Consider the following 16,505-nt stretch of genomic DNA (forward strand, 5'->3'; position numbering starts at 1 on the left):
TAAGAATGAATTTATGATTGTAATTAGGCTCTCATTTCAAATAAATTCTATTGTAACATTTGTTATTTTTTTAATTTAAGATTTTTCTTAATGGCTTTTCTTGATGGTTTTTATTTTTGTTGTTTTATAGTTTTCTGGCTATTTTTGTTGTCATCTAATGTGTTTTTGGAGCGATTTTGATTATTTTAGTGTGTTTTTTTGTGTGTTTTACTGTCATTTTGTGCATTTTTGTTTACTTTGGGGGGGGGGGTGGGGGGGCAGTTGCACGTCTACACTAGACACTGGAAAAAAGTTACTCTAACCTTATGGAAGTGATGTGGCTTTTTTTTTTTACCCCTAATTGTGTTTACTGTGAAGTTGGCCTTAAATTTAAATTCAAATGGCGTCAAAAAGTCTTATTAGTGTTGAATTTAGTTTGACTGAAGCTGTAGGAACCCAAAAATAAATCTATATATTTCCCTGTGCAACATGCATTTCACAGCATGCCTGTCAATAGAAAAGTTTCTTTCAAAATAAAAGACAAGTCCAATATGAAAGATCAAGTATTTATTTATTTTTGGCCAGCTGTCCGCGACCCACCCAGTACAGGTCCGCGACCCACTTTTGGGTCCCGACCCACCAGTTGAGAATCGCTGTACTAAACAATGCAGAGCAATGTAAAGATAACTACAGTTGATTTATGAACATTTTATACCCGGTACAGAAACTTATATATTCTATCGATCCTGCTTAAATCAAAGCTTATATTTTTGGTAACTATCTTACTTTAATTTATACCTAAAATAAATAGAAATCAGAGTAACAACACGCCTGTGCTTTAAAGCCTCATTGAACATGAAACTTTTTAAACATATGACTGAAAATTCAAAGTACAAATATCTGAAAATTAAATAAAAAGACTGCTTTTTAGGCACTAACAACAATTACTATTTTATAGAAGTCTTCCTGTATTTCACAGAAGAAGATGAGGATGTACAAGGTAGTTTCTTCCTCGCAGGTCGAACAGCTGTTTAAATTGTTTGTCAAAAGCTGGATGACTTAAGTCTTTAGTTCTCAGTGGTCTCCCATCCAACTACTAACCAGGACCAGCCTGTTTAGCTTCCAAGACCTAATGAGATCGGGCAATGCCAGGCTGGTATGGCCAAAAGTAGCGTTCTCTTCAGGAAATGCAACATTTGTTATATATCATATTTGGAAATGTAGAAAAAGGAGTGGTAGTAATGAAAAATGACTAAACGTCATTTAGTTTGTTTATAGATTATAAAATAGATTCACTTTCTCATTTGGGGGTCACTCTATTCACATGATTTAAAGGTCAAAATTTGTGGTGAAATGATGAGCTCAAAGATCTGTTGGACAAAAACTCTGTATAAACGCTGCATCACTAATTAAATTCCTTTCCCAAGATGCTGACATATTTCCTTAATTCAACTCTCCTGTGTCATCAACTTTTACACAAAGCCTGATAAGGATGAGTTAAAGCAGAAAGACAAGCAGAGCAGCAGGCTTCCAGGAACACCTCCATGGTCGACAGTCTAAACAGTACATTTTGTCATTTTGTCACTAAGGACCATGTGGAACTGCGGTGGTAGCTAAAGAGGATCCATTACCTAAACTGGTCTTTTTAGGATCATGTATCATGGTCCCACACAATCCTGAAGCCACACTCCCACACTGGTGCCCAGTCCTTCACATTACAGGAGATTATAAAACTGCTGCCAGTCCAAAACAAACGTGACCTGTTATCCAAAACCTTTGAGAACAGTTTACACAGGCACAGGCTGAATCTTTTAGTATGGTAATAATTTCTTCAAATGCAGAGAAATGATATATTTGACTTTTAGGTGGCTCAGCCAATTCAAAGAAAACAAATATCAACAGAAGGACAAAAATCTAACAAGCCAAGGAGAAAGGGAACAAACACTCTACTAAATGTAAAAATAGTTAGCATTTGGGTTCCAATTTCAAAGCTGCTGCAGTCAAAATCTATTTATCAGATATTAACAGTGTAGGTGTCATAAATCAATAAATCAAAGATTATTTGCTTGGGGAAAAAACAGATGTAAAAGCTTGAAATGCCCCTTGAAAGTTTCTTTTGATCTTTATTGTAAACACTCTCTTATTGACATTGTCCACGTTTACATGGGAGCTTAAAATAAAAGTTAATTCCTCTTTAACATGGACTTGTAAACACTTAATTCCTAATGCTAATTTAATTCTGAATTAAACTTCATTCCGAATTAGGTGGCTGGCTTATTCCATTTTTAATTCCGAATGAAATCATTCCTCTTTCTTGTAAACAGTTAAGTACACTTAATTTTGCTTTAAGTTCATTCCAATCGTTAGGTGCATGTGTGATTTGCTGAAATGACATGCTGGGTGACGACACATGGCGGCCCAAAATAAAGCCGACACTATTTAATAAGAGCCTTAAAAGACATGAATATAATGAAAAAAGGGGGTGGACGGAGGCATAAACGTACAGACATTAACACGGACACATGGACTTATCACACACATGGAGATCAGCAAACTGAGCTGGCTTCACCGGACGGGTGATACCCAGAGAATGAGTAAATGCTACATTCACAGGCTGTAATATCACCAAGTTTATCATTGAAACGGTTGTTAGAGCTACTATCTTTACCAGGAAGCAACTATTTATTCCTAGTTATTGTTTTTTGGAGTTTTACTGAGCTTTATTTACTGGTGATTAGTTCCTATCTCCTTTCCGCTCAGTGGACCAAAGTGTGTTGTTGTCCAGCTGCTGCTTCAAAACTACAATCAAAATAAAGGTGAAAAGAGTTCTCATGTGTGGTGTTCTCTGTTACAGCTAACAATATAAGGTTTGTTGTTTGTTTCTCCCGATGGACATGATAGGTCTCGTTCGCCCCCTGTCCAATCAGAGCCTTCCCAACCCCCAGACCTAAAGCGGAATTAACCGGTTTTCCAAACCTCAATACGGCAATTACTATTTCCATGTAAACACAAAGCAGAATACTTTAATTCCGAATGATTTAATTCGGAATAACTAATTATGAATTAAAAAACATCATGTAACTGTGGCCAATGTCGAAAAAGTTTCTTGCATTGCATTGTGGGATGTGGAGTCCCATAGACAGGTGCATAGAAGTGTTTTACTTCATTCTTACCATGATTTCTTGTGTTTGCTCCCAAAAACTATGCCAAAGTGACTTCCCAACACATTTCTGGTATTTTCACAGACAATTTATTTCGGGGTTTACGCAGAAAGATCCAAATCGGACCAAAATTGAATGGTGATTTGGGAATACTGGGAACAAACTAGAACAAAAATGGAGTTGAGTGAATCAGTGTGTTCCTTGTCTGGTGAAGAAACAAAAGAAATCACAGTAAGAATGAAGTAAAAGCACTATGCAACCATCTACGCAATGCAACAAAACTTTTCAGAAGATGTAGAGAAGAGTGTTTACAGTGGAGATTAAAAAAAACTTTTGAGCGGTAATTTCAATTTTATGGATCATTTTTTTATTGATCTGTGAAGCAAACACTGTCTTTATCCGATGAAGGAAAAAGAAAATTATATCCAGCAGTTTTAAATTTCTCAGAAATAACTAAATATTTATGACACAACATATTTTAAATCATCATCAATGGCAACAAATAAATGAATTGACTTTTTCTATTTGATTTTTAATTGCTTAGGGTTTTAAAGGGTTAAAATATGAACTCTGTCTGCAGGTGAACATTTCACATGTGTACAACAATGGCTGTTTTGTTCAACATATCTTTCAGTTGCTGCTTAGGATGAGCAGAAATAAGAGAAGTTCCGAGGCCGGAAGTTAGCACGAAGTCTGAAACTGAGATGAGAAACCAACAGATTGTGAGCGCACGAGAAACAGAGGAAGTGAGAGTTGTGTTGTAATGTAATGAATTCAAACAAAACATGTTTGTGCAATCTTGCATTAAAATACTAGGAGGATATATCAATCAGTTTAACGCTCCTCAATCATCTCATTTCTTCAGCTTTCAAAAGCTTTTATTGAGATTTCATATTAGCACTGGACTATTAAACATTGAGAAAGAGTCAGACCTTGCACTAAACTATACAGCAGATCAATGCACGGACAGACAAGCAAACATTGCTGACGTTTCACTGACCTCAGGCTAACCTTTGCAAAAAATCAAAACAGTCTCTATGCAAGTTTGCTCCAGCAGATGCAAGAAAACCAGTAATTAGGTGTTGAGAACAAGCATGTCATTACAGTGTGCTACCAGGAGGTCTCACTTCCCACAGTCACATCTTTTCCCCGCACACACATTGAAGGACGCTTTGATTATACCATCATCGAATTCCCGTGAAATTACAGAAATCAAAAGGTGGCTAATCACAGGTTTCACCATCACATGTATTACTTCCCTGTCTACAGACGAGGCAGCAGTGCAGTTCAGCTTTACTGTAAATTAAATGCAAATTAAACATTTCAATCTGGAGGAAATTGGGAAGGAGTGAGTGGTGCCAGGAATGACAGGAAGGGTAATGCTCTTTTCCCCTTTCATTTTACCCACTGAACGTACAAACAGTCTGCCACTCCTAAGATACACAGTGGACAACAAACTGTATATCTGCAAAGGATTTTTTTACTGTTTGCAATCAAGTTGCTATCGCTGTAAGCCTCGTTGAACCATTCACATTAACGGTTTTACAGTCTCTTTAGTTGCTCATGAAACCATTTTTCATGTTGATGGTAAATGCAAAAACAAACCCTAAATCAGAATCAGAATCAGAATCAGAATCAGAATCAGAATCAGAAATGTTTTATTTGCCATGTACAGTTTTGAGGACAGTACAAGGAATTTGACTTGGTGGTTGGTGCACAAAACAAGCAACAAAAAGAAATAAAAGAAATAAAAACAAAACAACAAAGAACAACCCAGCAACAATAATAATAATAATAATGATAAATATAAAGGATGAGGGATAAATAAAGGATAGATAGAGAATAAAGGATAAATAGGATAAATATAAATATATATATACAGTGCAGCATGGTATCAAGCTGCATCCAAGAAATATGTTACATGATCTAGTCCATCTTAATGGTACATTTAAATTCTAAAGTCACTTTTTGCACCTTGCCAGTCTACTTTTTGGAAAGTTATCATAAAAGGGTTGCGACACACAAAGAAGTACCAGCACGGACCCCTTCAGCTGGAAGCTTAGCAAGGACTGGGTGATTTTGCCAAAAAATTTTGAGTTTCGATTCGATTTTAGATTTTTTTTCTTCAATGCACTTAAAAAATGACTGCAGATATATTGTCAAAAGCGCAACTTTATTGCTGTGATTGTCCTCAAGAGGTAAAACTATTTGCTTCAAAAATCCTATTTATTATTTATTATAAATGTTTTTGCACATTTTCACTGAAAACAAGAAAATTCAGCGTTACACACTGTCATCATAAAATAAAGTGCAACAAGTTTCTTTTCACTGAAACCACTGTGTATAAGTCTCAAAGTAACCACGACAACATAATGACGGCATTGTAACAACTGTAAGTGAGAACAATAAAGATAAATCACCCTGAGTTACTGACAATGCACAAAAATAAGAAAAAATATATAATTTAAACACTGATCTGAACAGATTATATGTGCATACATAAATATTGCAGGCATTACACACTGCCATCATAAAATCAAGTGCATCAAGTAACAATTGCAACACATTGAAAGCATTTTAACCACCACTGAAATATTGCACAAATACACAAAAAAATTAATTAAATATCAAAAAATGAATAAATAAATAATTTTTTTAAATTAAAAAAAATATCGTGAAATCGATTTTTTTCACACCCTTAGTGCATTTAGCACAAATTTCCTCTCCTTTAAACCATTGAGGCCATTAGAGAAATAAGAAAGAAATGGCTTCCATATACAGATGTGTAATAACTGATGTGATTAAAAACTATAGATTATCTAAACTTAGAAAGTGAAGTATCGAAACAAAAAAAAATAGAGAGAAATCTGCTTTGGGTAGTTTTGATACATTTTAGTGAGCATATCAATAGTGTGGAATAAACGATGGCCTGGATCACTCCTTAAACTTATTAAACTTCTAAAAATCTAATGAAGGTATAAAAAAAATACTGCAAGTGCAGGTTTTTAGGATATAATAGTTTCCCTCTGAGAAATCCACAGATCTGATATGAAATGAACGCCTTCCTGAGGCTTTTCCATTTCCTCCTTATCCTGAAATCTCTTCTAAAGACACAATTTGGCTTTTGACTCGGTATCTATTCTGGTCTGGACATATTTATTTGTCTTTTTGATTCATGGATTTTCCATCCTTGGTTATAAAAGTTATTTTGGTAGTCTACTATTAATAAACTTGACGCTAAGCAGAAGATACACCGAGTTGATGAGATTACTACAGTGAGTTGAATGAGCACAAACACCAACACGATGGTCTAGACGCACAGACTCCACAGGTTACAACCCTTAGTGGAGACATGACCCCCCCCCCAAAAAAAAAAAAAAACAAATGCACCAATTGACTCCATAAGTACACGAAATGAGAAAAAAATACACAAAAAAATTTGAAAAACATACAAAATAAGAAAAAAAGCAAAATAACAACTACAATAGAGAAAATAAGAGTCAAACATACAAAATGACAACAAAATCAGTGAAATCTACATAATGACAACATTAACACAAAGCAATATAAAAAAGATGTGCAAAATAACAGAAAAACATACAAAATGACAACAAAAATACACAAAACAACATTAAAAAAAACATACAAAATAAGAAATAAACACAAAATGACTCCAAAAACACACTCCATTCAATGTGTTTTTTCCCCTCCAGTATAATATTGTATAATGAACATTTTTAGCAGTTTGAACCTGAAATAAAACCACAAAATTAAAAAAAAAAAAAAAAAAAAAAAGTTGAAGGATAAATCAAAATAAAAGGTAAATAATATGTGTCTGTATTTTTAAGCTAAATTTAATTAAAAATCAAAGTGTATTACAAAAAATACACAACACTGTACTCTCTCTTTTTTCTTCTTGTATTCTGTTACTTTGGCACATGAATCCTCATTCATACATTCCTGACTCATCTTTTTTTTTTTTCTTCTTTTTCAATGCACTAAATAAAGTCAGTAATTCACTGTATATAAAGGGTCTATGCTCATCCAACATGTGCCGAATGTTTCATTAGACAGTTAGAATTGAAGAAGTGGTAAATATTTTACAAAGAAATGTCTGTATTTTGAATAACGAGAGCAATAGTTTGTAATTGACACATATTTGAATGGCGTCCGGTTCTAATCGCAGAACAGAACGTCAGAGGTAGTTTTGATTTGAAACATTGACAAGTGAGCTTTACTTCAACCCCCGAAGTGGAAAAAGCGCAAGATAACAAAAACCAAACAAAGATGAGAACATTTATGTTGTTGTTTTTAGCAGATATGTACACTTTTTAATTCGTGGAAAAAGTTGGCCCCAGGCTCCGTTTAGTTTTTGTCTACTTTTAGGAAACTGTGCGACAACAGCGCGGCCATGTTGCAGAAAAGTTTAACTCTATGTTCACCTTGTTCATCCGCAATTAAAGTAGTCTATTAACCTCTTTAAACAATATTTACCTCAATATAAACTTACAAAGTGAGCTATACAGTTAACTTAGGTGTGTTTAATATGTTTAAAGCGGTGAGAAACGAGCTTTACTCACCAGGACGCTTTCCGCAGGTATTTGTGTCCAAACACCGACATCAACACTAAAACGTGTGGCGCCAAATTGAGCAGATAAACGTCCTGTTTCCCCTCAATGCCTCTGCCTCCACTTCAGGATGAATACATACTTTTACACCGGCACTGGCCCGTTATTTATCACCGTTTCCAGCCATTCCTCACGCCCTCCGTCAGCCGTCACACCGGCCACCGTGACGATGAGGAGGGTACTTTAGAGAGGAAGGTCCGTCCCACTCTATTCCGCCTCTGTGCGGCTGCAAACTACAACAAAGTCTTCTTAATGTTATTACAAGTTATTTAATGAAACAACAACCACCATAATAACACGATAGTTAATTTAACACAAATATCAGCTTTGTAGAGGCTTAAAGTGGAGGAAGAACCAGAAACAAACAGGTTTGTTGAAATAAATCGTTGTAATAATATTTGATGATGACCTATAGGCAGTGGCTATTCGTACGGTTGCCGTATCCATACGCAGCGCCCCTATTTGGCCAGTTTAGGTCACATGTTAGGTCAGTCATTGGTCAGTTTAGGTCACATGTTAGGTCAGTCATTGGTCAGTTTAGGTCGCTTGTGTAAGACTAAACCGTACCCTAACCATAACCCTAACAATTGTTGCGATATTTGGGTTATAACCTAAACATAACTCAAACCCTAAGTACTTATACTTCTTTAACCGTACCAATAGCACCGGGGTTGTCCGTACGGCAACCGTACAAATAGACACTTTCATACATATCTTACAAGATCTAAATATTTACTATGAAGGAAACAAGATTGTTTGATCAAAAAATCTAAACTAAAAATGGAAAGGAAAACAAAAACAGTATCCGAAAGTCCGAGGTCACATGCAACTCTCTGCCTTATTATGAAAGGCCCCTAAGTTAAATCCACTAATTGACTCTAAAAACACACAGAATGAGAAAGAAAAATACACAAAAAAGACACACACTTACTCAGAAATACACAATTAGGGTACAAAAATACACAAAATGACAGAAAGATATACAAAACCATACAAACTCACTGCAAAAACAACAAAAATGAAGCAAATGTAAGAAATAAAAACAAGCAAATCCTTTGTTCTTTAGATTGGTCATTATTCTAAATGCTGACATGAATGATAATAATGTGGCTCTCAGGTCTGTCAATCACGTTTTTGTGGCCCTCGCTGTGATGAAGTTTGCCCATCTCTTTAATATCTATATCTAAGTATTGCAATCCATGTGTGTATTTTTGTGACATTGGTGAGTTAGCAGAAACTGACATATTTAGATCTATATCGTATAGAATAGAATATACCATTATTGACCCCCAGAGGGGAAATTCAATTGTTGCAGCAACATGGTATCATGTTTTCACTGTCATTTTTACATTAAACAAATCCTGGATATCTTGATTCTCTGGGGCTGGATTTGATCCACAGGCCTTATGTTTAACACACCTGCTTAATCAGCTCTTTGTGTTGGTCCACATTTGATTAGATTTGAATTTGATTGTTGAATATAGCTTTAACGTTTATTTAAATTTATTTTTCAGTAAAAAAATAATGTACGTTGTAAAGTTTGACATAGCATTTGAGGCTAAAGTTCAACCTTCTCTTTGTTGCCCTTTAGTAGTATTCTTCTAGGGTTGTGAAATTCACCAAGTTAGTGCGATTAAAGTGCACACACACACACACACACACACACACACACACACACACACACACAATTTGCCCATGTGGTTTTAAATCATTACTTTGAATGTAGCATGTATATTGAAAGGCTGCACTTATCATCTATTTCTCTCAGCATTATGAATAACTGTGTCAGGGTTTATCAGACCCAGGTTTCACCTTTATGCAGATAACATAATCTGCATAAAGGTGAAACTTTTCATAATCACAATCTTCCTTAGAGACGATATAAACTAGTCACATTTATACAATACACCAGTGATTCTTAACTGGTGGGTCGGGACCCAAAAGTGGGTCGCGGACCTGTACTGGGTGGGTCGGAAACAGCTGGTCAAAATAAATAAATACTTAATGTCTCTCATAATGGACTTGTTTTTATTTTGAACCACACTTTTCTTTTGACAGGCACATGTTGCACAGGAAAATATATGGATTTATGTTTAAAAAAAACTTTATATATAAGCTATTTTTTAGATACTAGCTTTGGTTGGTCAAATTCTAAAAAAAGAAAAAGGTGGGTTATGAATTATTGAACGTGGCAAAATGTGGGTCCCAGGGTGAGACCAGTTGAGAACCCCTGCAATAAACAATACAACACAGTATTTTTGGAAAGGAAAAAAGAGAAGAAGAAGGATTATAGATGGTGCGCAGCAATGATCAGGACCATGAAGTTTTAGGCAAAAAAAGAAAGCAGTGGCTATCGGTACGGTTGCCATATTAATATAGCGACATTCTATCTGTACGCAGCACCTCTCATTAGCCAGTTTACGTCACATGATGGGTCAGTCATTGGCCTTTTTAGGTCACATGACTAACCTTAACCCTAACCCTAAACTTAACCATAACCCTAAGACGCTACGTACGTGTACTTCGGTAAATATACCAATAGCACCGGGTGTTGTCCATAAGGCAACCGTACGAATAGACACTTTGGGGAAAAAAAGCAGCTTTTCGCATTTAGGCAGAATTTGAACATCTGTCAATAATTCAATTATTATGAAAAAGATCTGAAAATACACAAAGTGCATCTAGACAACATGGAGCTGTTGGTAATTTGTTTATAACAATGATTTATTGGCTCCATAAGTGGAAAAACTGATGTTCAAAAATGCAATTTTTGTATTGACTCCAATTGTTGACTTGAGAGCTAAATTCAGAATGATGTAAAAATAAAAATCTGTTTTTAGGATAAAACTGTGATATTTTCCAAGCATCATCTACAAAAAATAAAATAATTATTTTTTTTTTCAAAAAATCTAACATTTAAAAAATATTTAGCAGGACTTTGCAAGTATATTTTTACCAAACAGGTTACAGTCCAACTTATTGATGCAATGTAGGGTCAATTTCTGACAAATCAAAAATCTGTGTAGATGGTTTGTGTGGGACAGTCTGAAGATGAGCTGGAGTAAGTTCGGTGTCAATTGAGCAAAAATTGTGGGAGGAGATAGGGTTAATAAGTTTTACAGTTTTTTTTTTGTTTTTTTTTTTTAAAATAAAAACAGTTAGCTTAATAATTTGCAATACATGTGAGTGAATAAAAGTTTTTTCATGAAGTTTCAAAGTTTTGAACTTTAGAGGCTTGTTGAAGCGCCACCTTTCAGACGATTAGCCTGTTTTTGCAGCTCAGGCAATCTGGCATAGGACTGGACCTTTAGGCAAAATTTGGTGATTGTTCATACATGGGAAGTAGGATTTCCTCGGAAGAAGAAAGAATGACATGCGGGAATAACATTATGCTCCCAGCAACTTGTGCTGAATGGCCCCATATTATCGTTGACAAAATAACCATGCTTTAATATGACTTTAATCCTATTCTTTTTTCTTATTTACAATACAAAAAGTGCCACTCCGCTAATATAATGCAAAAACAGAGAGTGACAATTCGTGCCAGTTGAATACTAAAACCAAATGATGTCATCACCATTATGACATGTAGCATAGATGGAAATGCACGCTTCACCCCCCTTTTTGTGATATCACGATACCACTCGTATTATCGACAATAGATCTTGTGATGATTCCATATCGCAATATGTTATCACACGATATCTTCCCACCTTTAGTTTTAAATGCCAGTGAATCTAAATGAATCCTCTTTCTTTTGTGAAGGAAAAGTCATTCCACCCACTGTTGAACTTGTGTCATTTTGCAAGTATTTGAGTATCACCATTGACCTCCTCAATCTTTTTACCCCTTTTCAAATGCAGTGACCTGCTTTTTATGGACTCGGTGTCCATCACTGTTGTCTGTATGCTGCGGCTGCTTATTGGCAGAAGTGGGAAATTCCAAATTACTTAACTTCCCTCCAAATTCACTGTTATTTAACCAACCGTACTATGGGATTACAGGAAAAGCTGTTGGTCAGTGAAAAGTACCAGGACGCACAAACATTTATCTTATCTGAATTTCTGAGAAACAGCCTGTTGTCTATCAAGTGGTTCTGGTCACATATACAGTGAAGAGCAATGCATGACCACACATGTATGTACACACAGGTACTTCCCTTTGTCATGAAAGTCTGGATTTTGCAATGTTAACAAACAGGAAGTTCAGACAGAGCTGTGTTCATGCAGAAGTGATGCAATCATCCACAGATAAAAACACTGCAGAGGATTTGAAACGGTAAGAGATTCAGATCAGCAGCACCAGGATGAGGATTCAGGATCTTCAGCTCCTTGTTTTTTGTGTTTTTCTGCAGGTATTTATACAATTTGATCTGATGATTCAAATATTCAAATCCAAAAAGAAAACTTGTATTTGCCTGTTTTACTGAATGAATGGATGAATGAATTTGTAGGCTCACACTTTGAATGTTGAAGCTCTTTATTCTAAATTAGTTTATTCAATATTCATACAACCAAACCTTAAATTTAATGTTTTCATTTTTGTGTTTTATGTTTTTAAACTAGATGAATGTTAATCGCATAGTTTTTTATGTAAAAGCTGTGATGTACTGACGCCCTGTCCAGGTAGGAAAACAAAGAATGAACAATGTGAAACATTTTGTTATAATATAGTTTTCTGCTTTAAATTTTCTGCTCACTTTTACTAAATAGAACTAAATACTGACATTAAAAAAATAAGTCACGTGAACTTGAGTTTTTTTTTTTTGTACTTTAAAAAGTATAATTTGTGTTTATTAGTTTTTTTCAGGGTCTTTAAATGTATTTGTTGTTTTATTCTATTGAATTGTCAATGTTTAAGTCAAACTAGTGGTTCCTTTGCACTTTAAATTCTTTATTATTGGATTTATTGATGTTATTTTTCAGGGTCTTCTCATTTATTTTTCATTTAATTTTATGAACTCTAGAATATCTTTACGTTTGAAAGTTAAAATGTATGTAACATCTTTGTTGAGTAATAATCACTTCATCAAGCCTCATCAACATTCCACACTAAAAAATGTGTAATAAAAGTATGTATGATTCAGGCTGATATCGGTATCGGCCATCACTAAAGGCTGAAATATTGGTATCGTATCGGAAGTGACAAAGTTAGGTTGGGACATCTCCACTCGCAAATGTCACAGGATGAAATTGCTGTTTTTGATTTTATCATAGACATTGGGTTTGTTGACAAACAGTAATGTGACTTTGTAACAGTTAAGAAAGCTGGATTGTAATCTGTCAGCGGTTCAAATCCAACCTGGGTCATCAGTGTGGCATGTTGAGCAACTCCTTTAACGCTAACTGCTTGTTTCGCGTTGGATAAAATCATCTGCTAAATGAAATTGTAAAATTGTAGGAAACGGCAAAGACCGCCGCAAAGTGAAAACGTTTCTTTAAGTTGTGTTTTTACTTCATTTTTACAGTGATTTCTTGTGTTTGTTTGAAAAGCTCATTCTTCTTGATCTTCTTCTTCCAAGGTTCCGGCCTGTTTCCCATCATGCATCATAATGGGCTCAGTAGCCAACTGTGCTGCCCGTAGGCTGCGCTCGGTTCCTCCTCTGCCACCTCACATCACTCACCTTTACCTGGAGATGAACCACATCTCTGAGCTTGGCCCCGCCTCCCTGTCAGGCCTCCATCAGCTGCAGGAGCTGGATGTGGGTAAACAGACCATGCCACTGGCGATCAGGAACAAAACCTTCAGAGGACTGGGGAAACTCAGACGTCTGGTGCTGGGATTTAACCGGGGTCTTCACCTGGAGCCACTGGCCTTCGAAGGCCTCTCTGCTTTGCAGGACCTCCGCCTGGATTACTGCTCTCTGAATGAAAGCATCCTGGGGGACAGCTACCTGCAGACTCTGTCGTCCTTACAGACTCTTGATCTGTTTGGAAACAATATAAAGAAGCTCCAGCCAGCTCCATTCTTTGCAAACATGACAAAGTTTAAATCACTGAACCTCAAGCTGAACACCATTGACAGAATCTGTGAGTCGGATCTTGCTGGTTTTCGGGGAAAACACTTCTCACTCCTAAATTTAAACTCCATCCACTTAAAAGAGATGTCCAATTCCAGATTTGACTGGCAGAAATGTGGAAATCCCTTCAGAGGGATTTCCTTTGAGATGCTGGACTTGTCCAACAACGGGCTAAGCGTGGATCAATGTGGGCGTCTTTTTCAGGCGATTAAGACAACTAAAATCTCTCATCTGAAAATCTCCGGGCACATCGGAAAAGGATTCTCCTTCAATAACCTTCCCGATCCTGACAGCAGCACCTTCAAAGGTCTGAGCAACAGTTCAATCCTGTCTTTGGATCTGTCCAAAAACCGTATTTTTGCTTTAAAGCCTGCAGTCTTCAGCCACCTGAAAGAAGTCGTTGTCATCAATATTTCCCAAAACAAAGTGAACCAAATTGACAGAGGAGCCTTTGAGGGTCTTCAGGGTCATTTAAGGATGCTCAACCTTTCACACAACCTACTTGGAGAAATCCACTCCCACACGTTTGCATCTCTGACCAACCTCAGAGTTCTGGACTTGTCCCACAACCACATCGGTGTGTTGGGTTTCGGCTCATTTCGTGGCCTTCCCCAACTGAAGATGTTGTATCTGACTGGGAACTCTCTGCGAGACTTTGGTTTTCCTGCTGCTCTGCCCAGTTTGAACTATCTCATGCTGAATGATAACAGATTGACACCTTTGTCGGTGAGAGGAGTCTCTCTGTTTGCTCGCAACGTTACACATCTGAACATCGGCAAGAACAGGCTGACAAATCTAGGAGACGTTCACACACTTTTAGCACAGATGAAGAACTTAAACAACTTCTTCTTTGGAGGAAACACGATCAGGAGCTGCACATCAACACCAACCGGACTGAATGACCTCCAACTTCTGGACCTTCACAGCAGCTCCCTGCAGTCCATCTGGGCTCAGAGGAAATGCCTGAATCTGTTTGACGACCTGGGAAGGGTGACGGGACTAAACCTGAGCCACAATGCACTGCGTTCCCTCCCCAAAGATGTCTTCAAAGGTCTCACCTCATTACTGGAGCTTGACCTCTCGTTCAACACGCTCACACACCTCCAGCATGACGTGATACCAGGAAATGTGAAGATTCTCCGCCTCGTCAACAATTTCTTAGCCTCCCCTGACCCTGTGGTCTTCAGCACCCTCAGCTACCTGGACCTGAAAATGAACCGATTCTTCTGTGACTCCAGCCTGAGAAGCTTCTTGTTGTGGATGAATTCGACTAATGTCACGTTTCTCAGTTCCCTTCAGGAGCTCAGGTGTGGATTCCCCTCTGGGTTCTTTGACGTTCCCCTGATTGCTTACTCAGCTCAAAACACACTGCAGTGAAACAAACGGACACACAGAATAGCTGCTTCACATAAAACACATCCAAGCATGATCCGACTGATCAGAAACTGTTCACATGCTGGGATAAACATCACAAAAAATTAAGTAATTTGTGTTGCCACGCACAAAAATTAAACCAAGTCATTTTCGTGACAGTTTCATGAACTCCACAGAGCAGGGGTGTAAAACTCATTTTAGTTCAGGGGCCAAATACATACGGAGCAGTTTCATCTCAAATGGGCCACAGATTTTATACAGGAAAACTTGTAATTTCAACAGTATTGCGCCATAGTTTGCACTTCCATGTTTACATAAAATACAAAATATGTAAGAAACTGGCAATATTTAAGCAATAAGTGATAGCTATCAGTCCCAACAGGATTTTCACTTTAAATATCCTGCATTTTGTGACCAATTTCTATATAATTAAGGAAAAAATTCTGTAATAATTTAAAGAAAAATGTAAGGATTGTGTAATATTTTTGAGATTTTACAACAGCTTAACATTAAAAATGATTGCAATCGCGTATAAGCACCAGGAAAACTGTGAGTCCCTTTAAGAATAGTTGACTTTCATTTACACAATGATTTATGTTTTTATTTTCTCCTGCGGGCGGAATTGGATGATCTAAAGGGCTGGATTTGGCCTCCTGGCCATGAGTTTAACACGTGCGATAGAGGTTTGGCTTTACAGCTCAAATGTCTGTGGTTTCTGTTAAATGCTGAGAAAAGTAAGGGCTAACTGAATTCAAACAGTGTTCTGTCTATAGCCATTTTGCGGCACTTGTCAAGTTAACTGGAACTCAAACCTTTTATTTTGTATTGAATTTGATCTGCTTCTTTGGTAGATATAACTCTGTGTTTGTTATTTATCATTCTGAAAACACATTTATTTATTTATACTGACAGCTAGCACATCATTTGTTGAATAAAAAACTTGTGTCAAATCACAGACTATATTACTGTTGTTTGAGAACAGAGTCACATATTTTCTGACAATAAAATAAATACAAACGCTTTGCATTACAATGTTGTGTAGAAGCACTCAATGATGAAAAAGCACTTGCACTGGTCGCTGATCATTATTTCTCTGCCATGAAAACTGTAATGTCCATTGTGGGTTGTGGAATAAATGTGGGTCATCATAGGATTTAGATTAGCTTTGATAGGTTTATTTACTGTATGTACTCATTTGTTTAATTCAATAAAACAAGACAAACTCCCAGTTTGAATGAAAAGGTGCTGAATGAAGAATCAAAAAATTTGATCAACAAAGAAAATCAATACTTTTAACTTAAGATTATGAAAATCTAGCTCTTAATTTTATGAAAACGCAAGTTT

The 16,505-nt window shown here is 36.5% G+C and overlaps 2 protein-coding genes across 3 annotated transcripts in view; one reads left to right on the top strand and one right to left on the bottom strand.

Annotated features, from left to right (window-relative positions):
• Positions 1–7,958, bottom strand: part of LOC114458124 (dystrobrevin beta-like) — a 52,061-nt gene extending 44,103 nt beyond the window's left edge. Inside the window, exon 1 of the mRNA XM_028440393.1 lies at positions 7,721–7,958. The gene's annotated coding sequence lies outside the window, so the exon portion shown is untranslated. The remainder of the gene's footprint in view (positions 1–7,720) is intronic.
• Positions 7,959–12,034: 4,076 nt separating this feature from the next.
• LOC114458123 (toll-like receptor 5) lies at positions 12,035–15,721 on the top strand. Of its 2 annotated transcripts, none has more exons than XM_028440390.1 (2): positions 12,035–12,122; positions 13,290–15,721. In XM_028440390.1, exons 1-2 carry the CDS (start codon positions 12,075–12,077, stop codon positions 15,162–15,164), a joined length of 1,923 nt encoding a protein of 640 aa, XP_028296191.1. In that variant the 5' UTR covers positions 12,035–12,074; the 3' UTR covers positions 15,165–15,721. The 2 variants fall into 2 exon arrangements, with proteins under 2 accessions (XP_028296191.1, XP_028296192.1); XM_028440391.1 differs by lacking the exon at positions 12,035–12,122 and adding an exon at positions 12,338–12,393.
• Positions 15,722–16,505: the final 784 nt, after the last annotated feature.

The sequence above is a fragment of the Gouania willdenowi genome, chromosome 24, assembly GCF_900634775.1.
Source record: "Gouania willdenowi chromosome 24, fGouWil2.1, whole genome shotgun sequence".
NCBI classification, from domain to species: Eukaryota; Metazoa; Chordata; class Actinopteri; order Blenniiformes; family Gobiesocidae; genus Gouania; species Gouania willdenowi.

What these genes read in the sequence shown, in the direction of transcription:
- LOC114458123 (XM_028440390.1), top strand. Translation starts at nt 12,075, where the DNA reads ATGAGGATTCAGGATCTTCAGCTCCTTGTTTTTTGTGTTTTTCTGCAG. An exon ending in TTTTTTGTGTTTTTCTGCAG is followed by an intron (nt 12,123 to 13,289) that starts GTATTTATACAA and finishes TCTTCTTCCAAG; the next exon opens with GTTCCGGCCTGTTTCCCATC.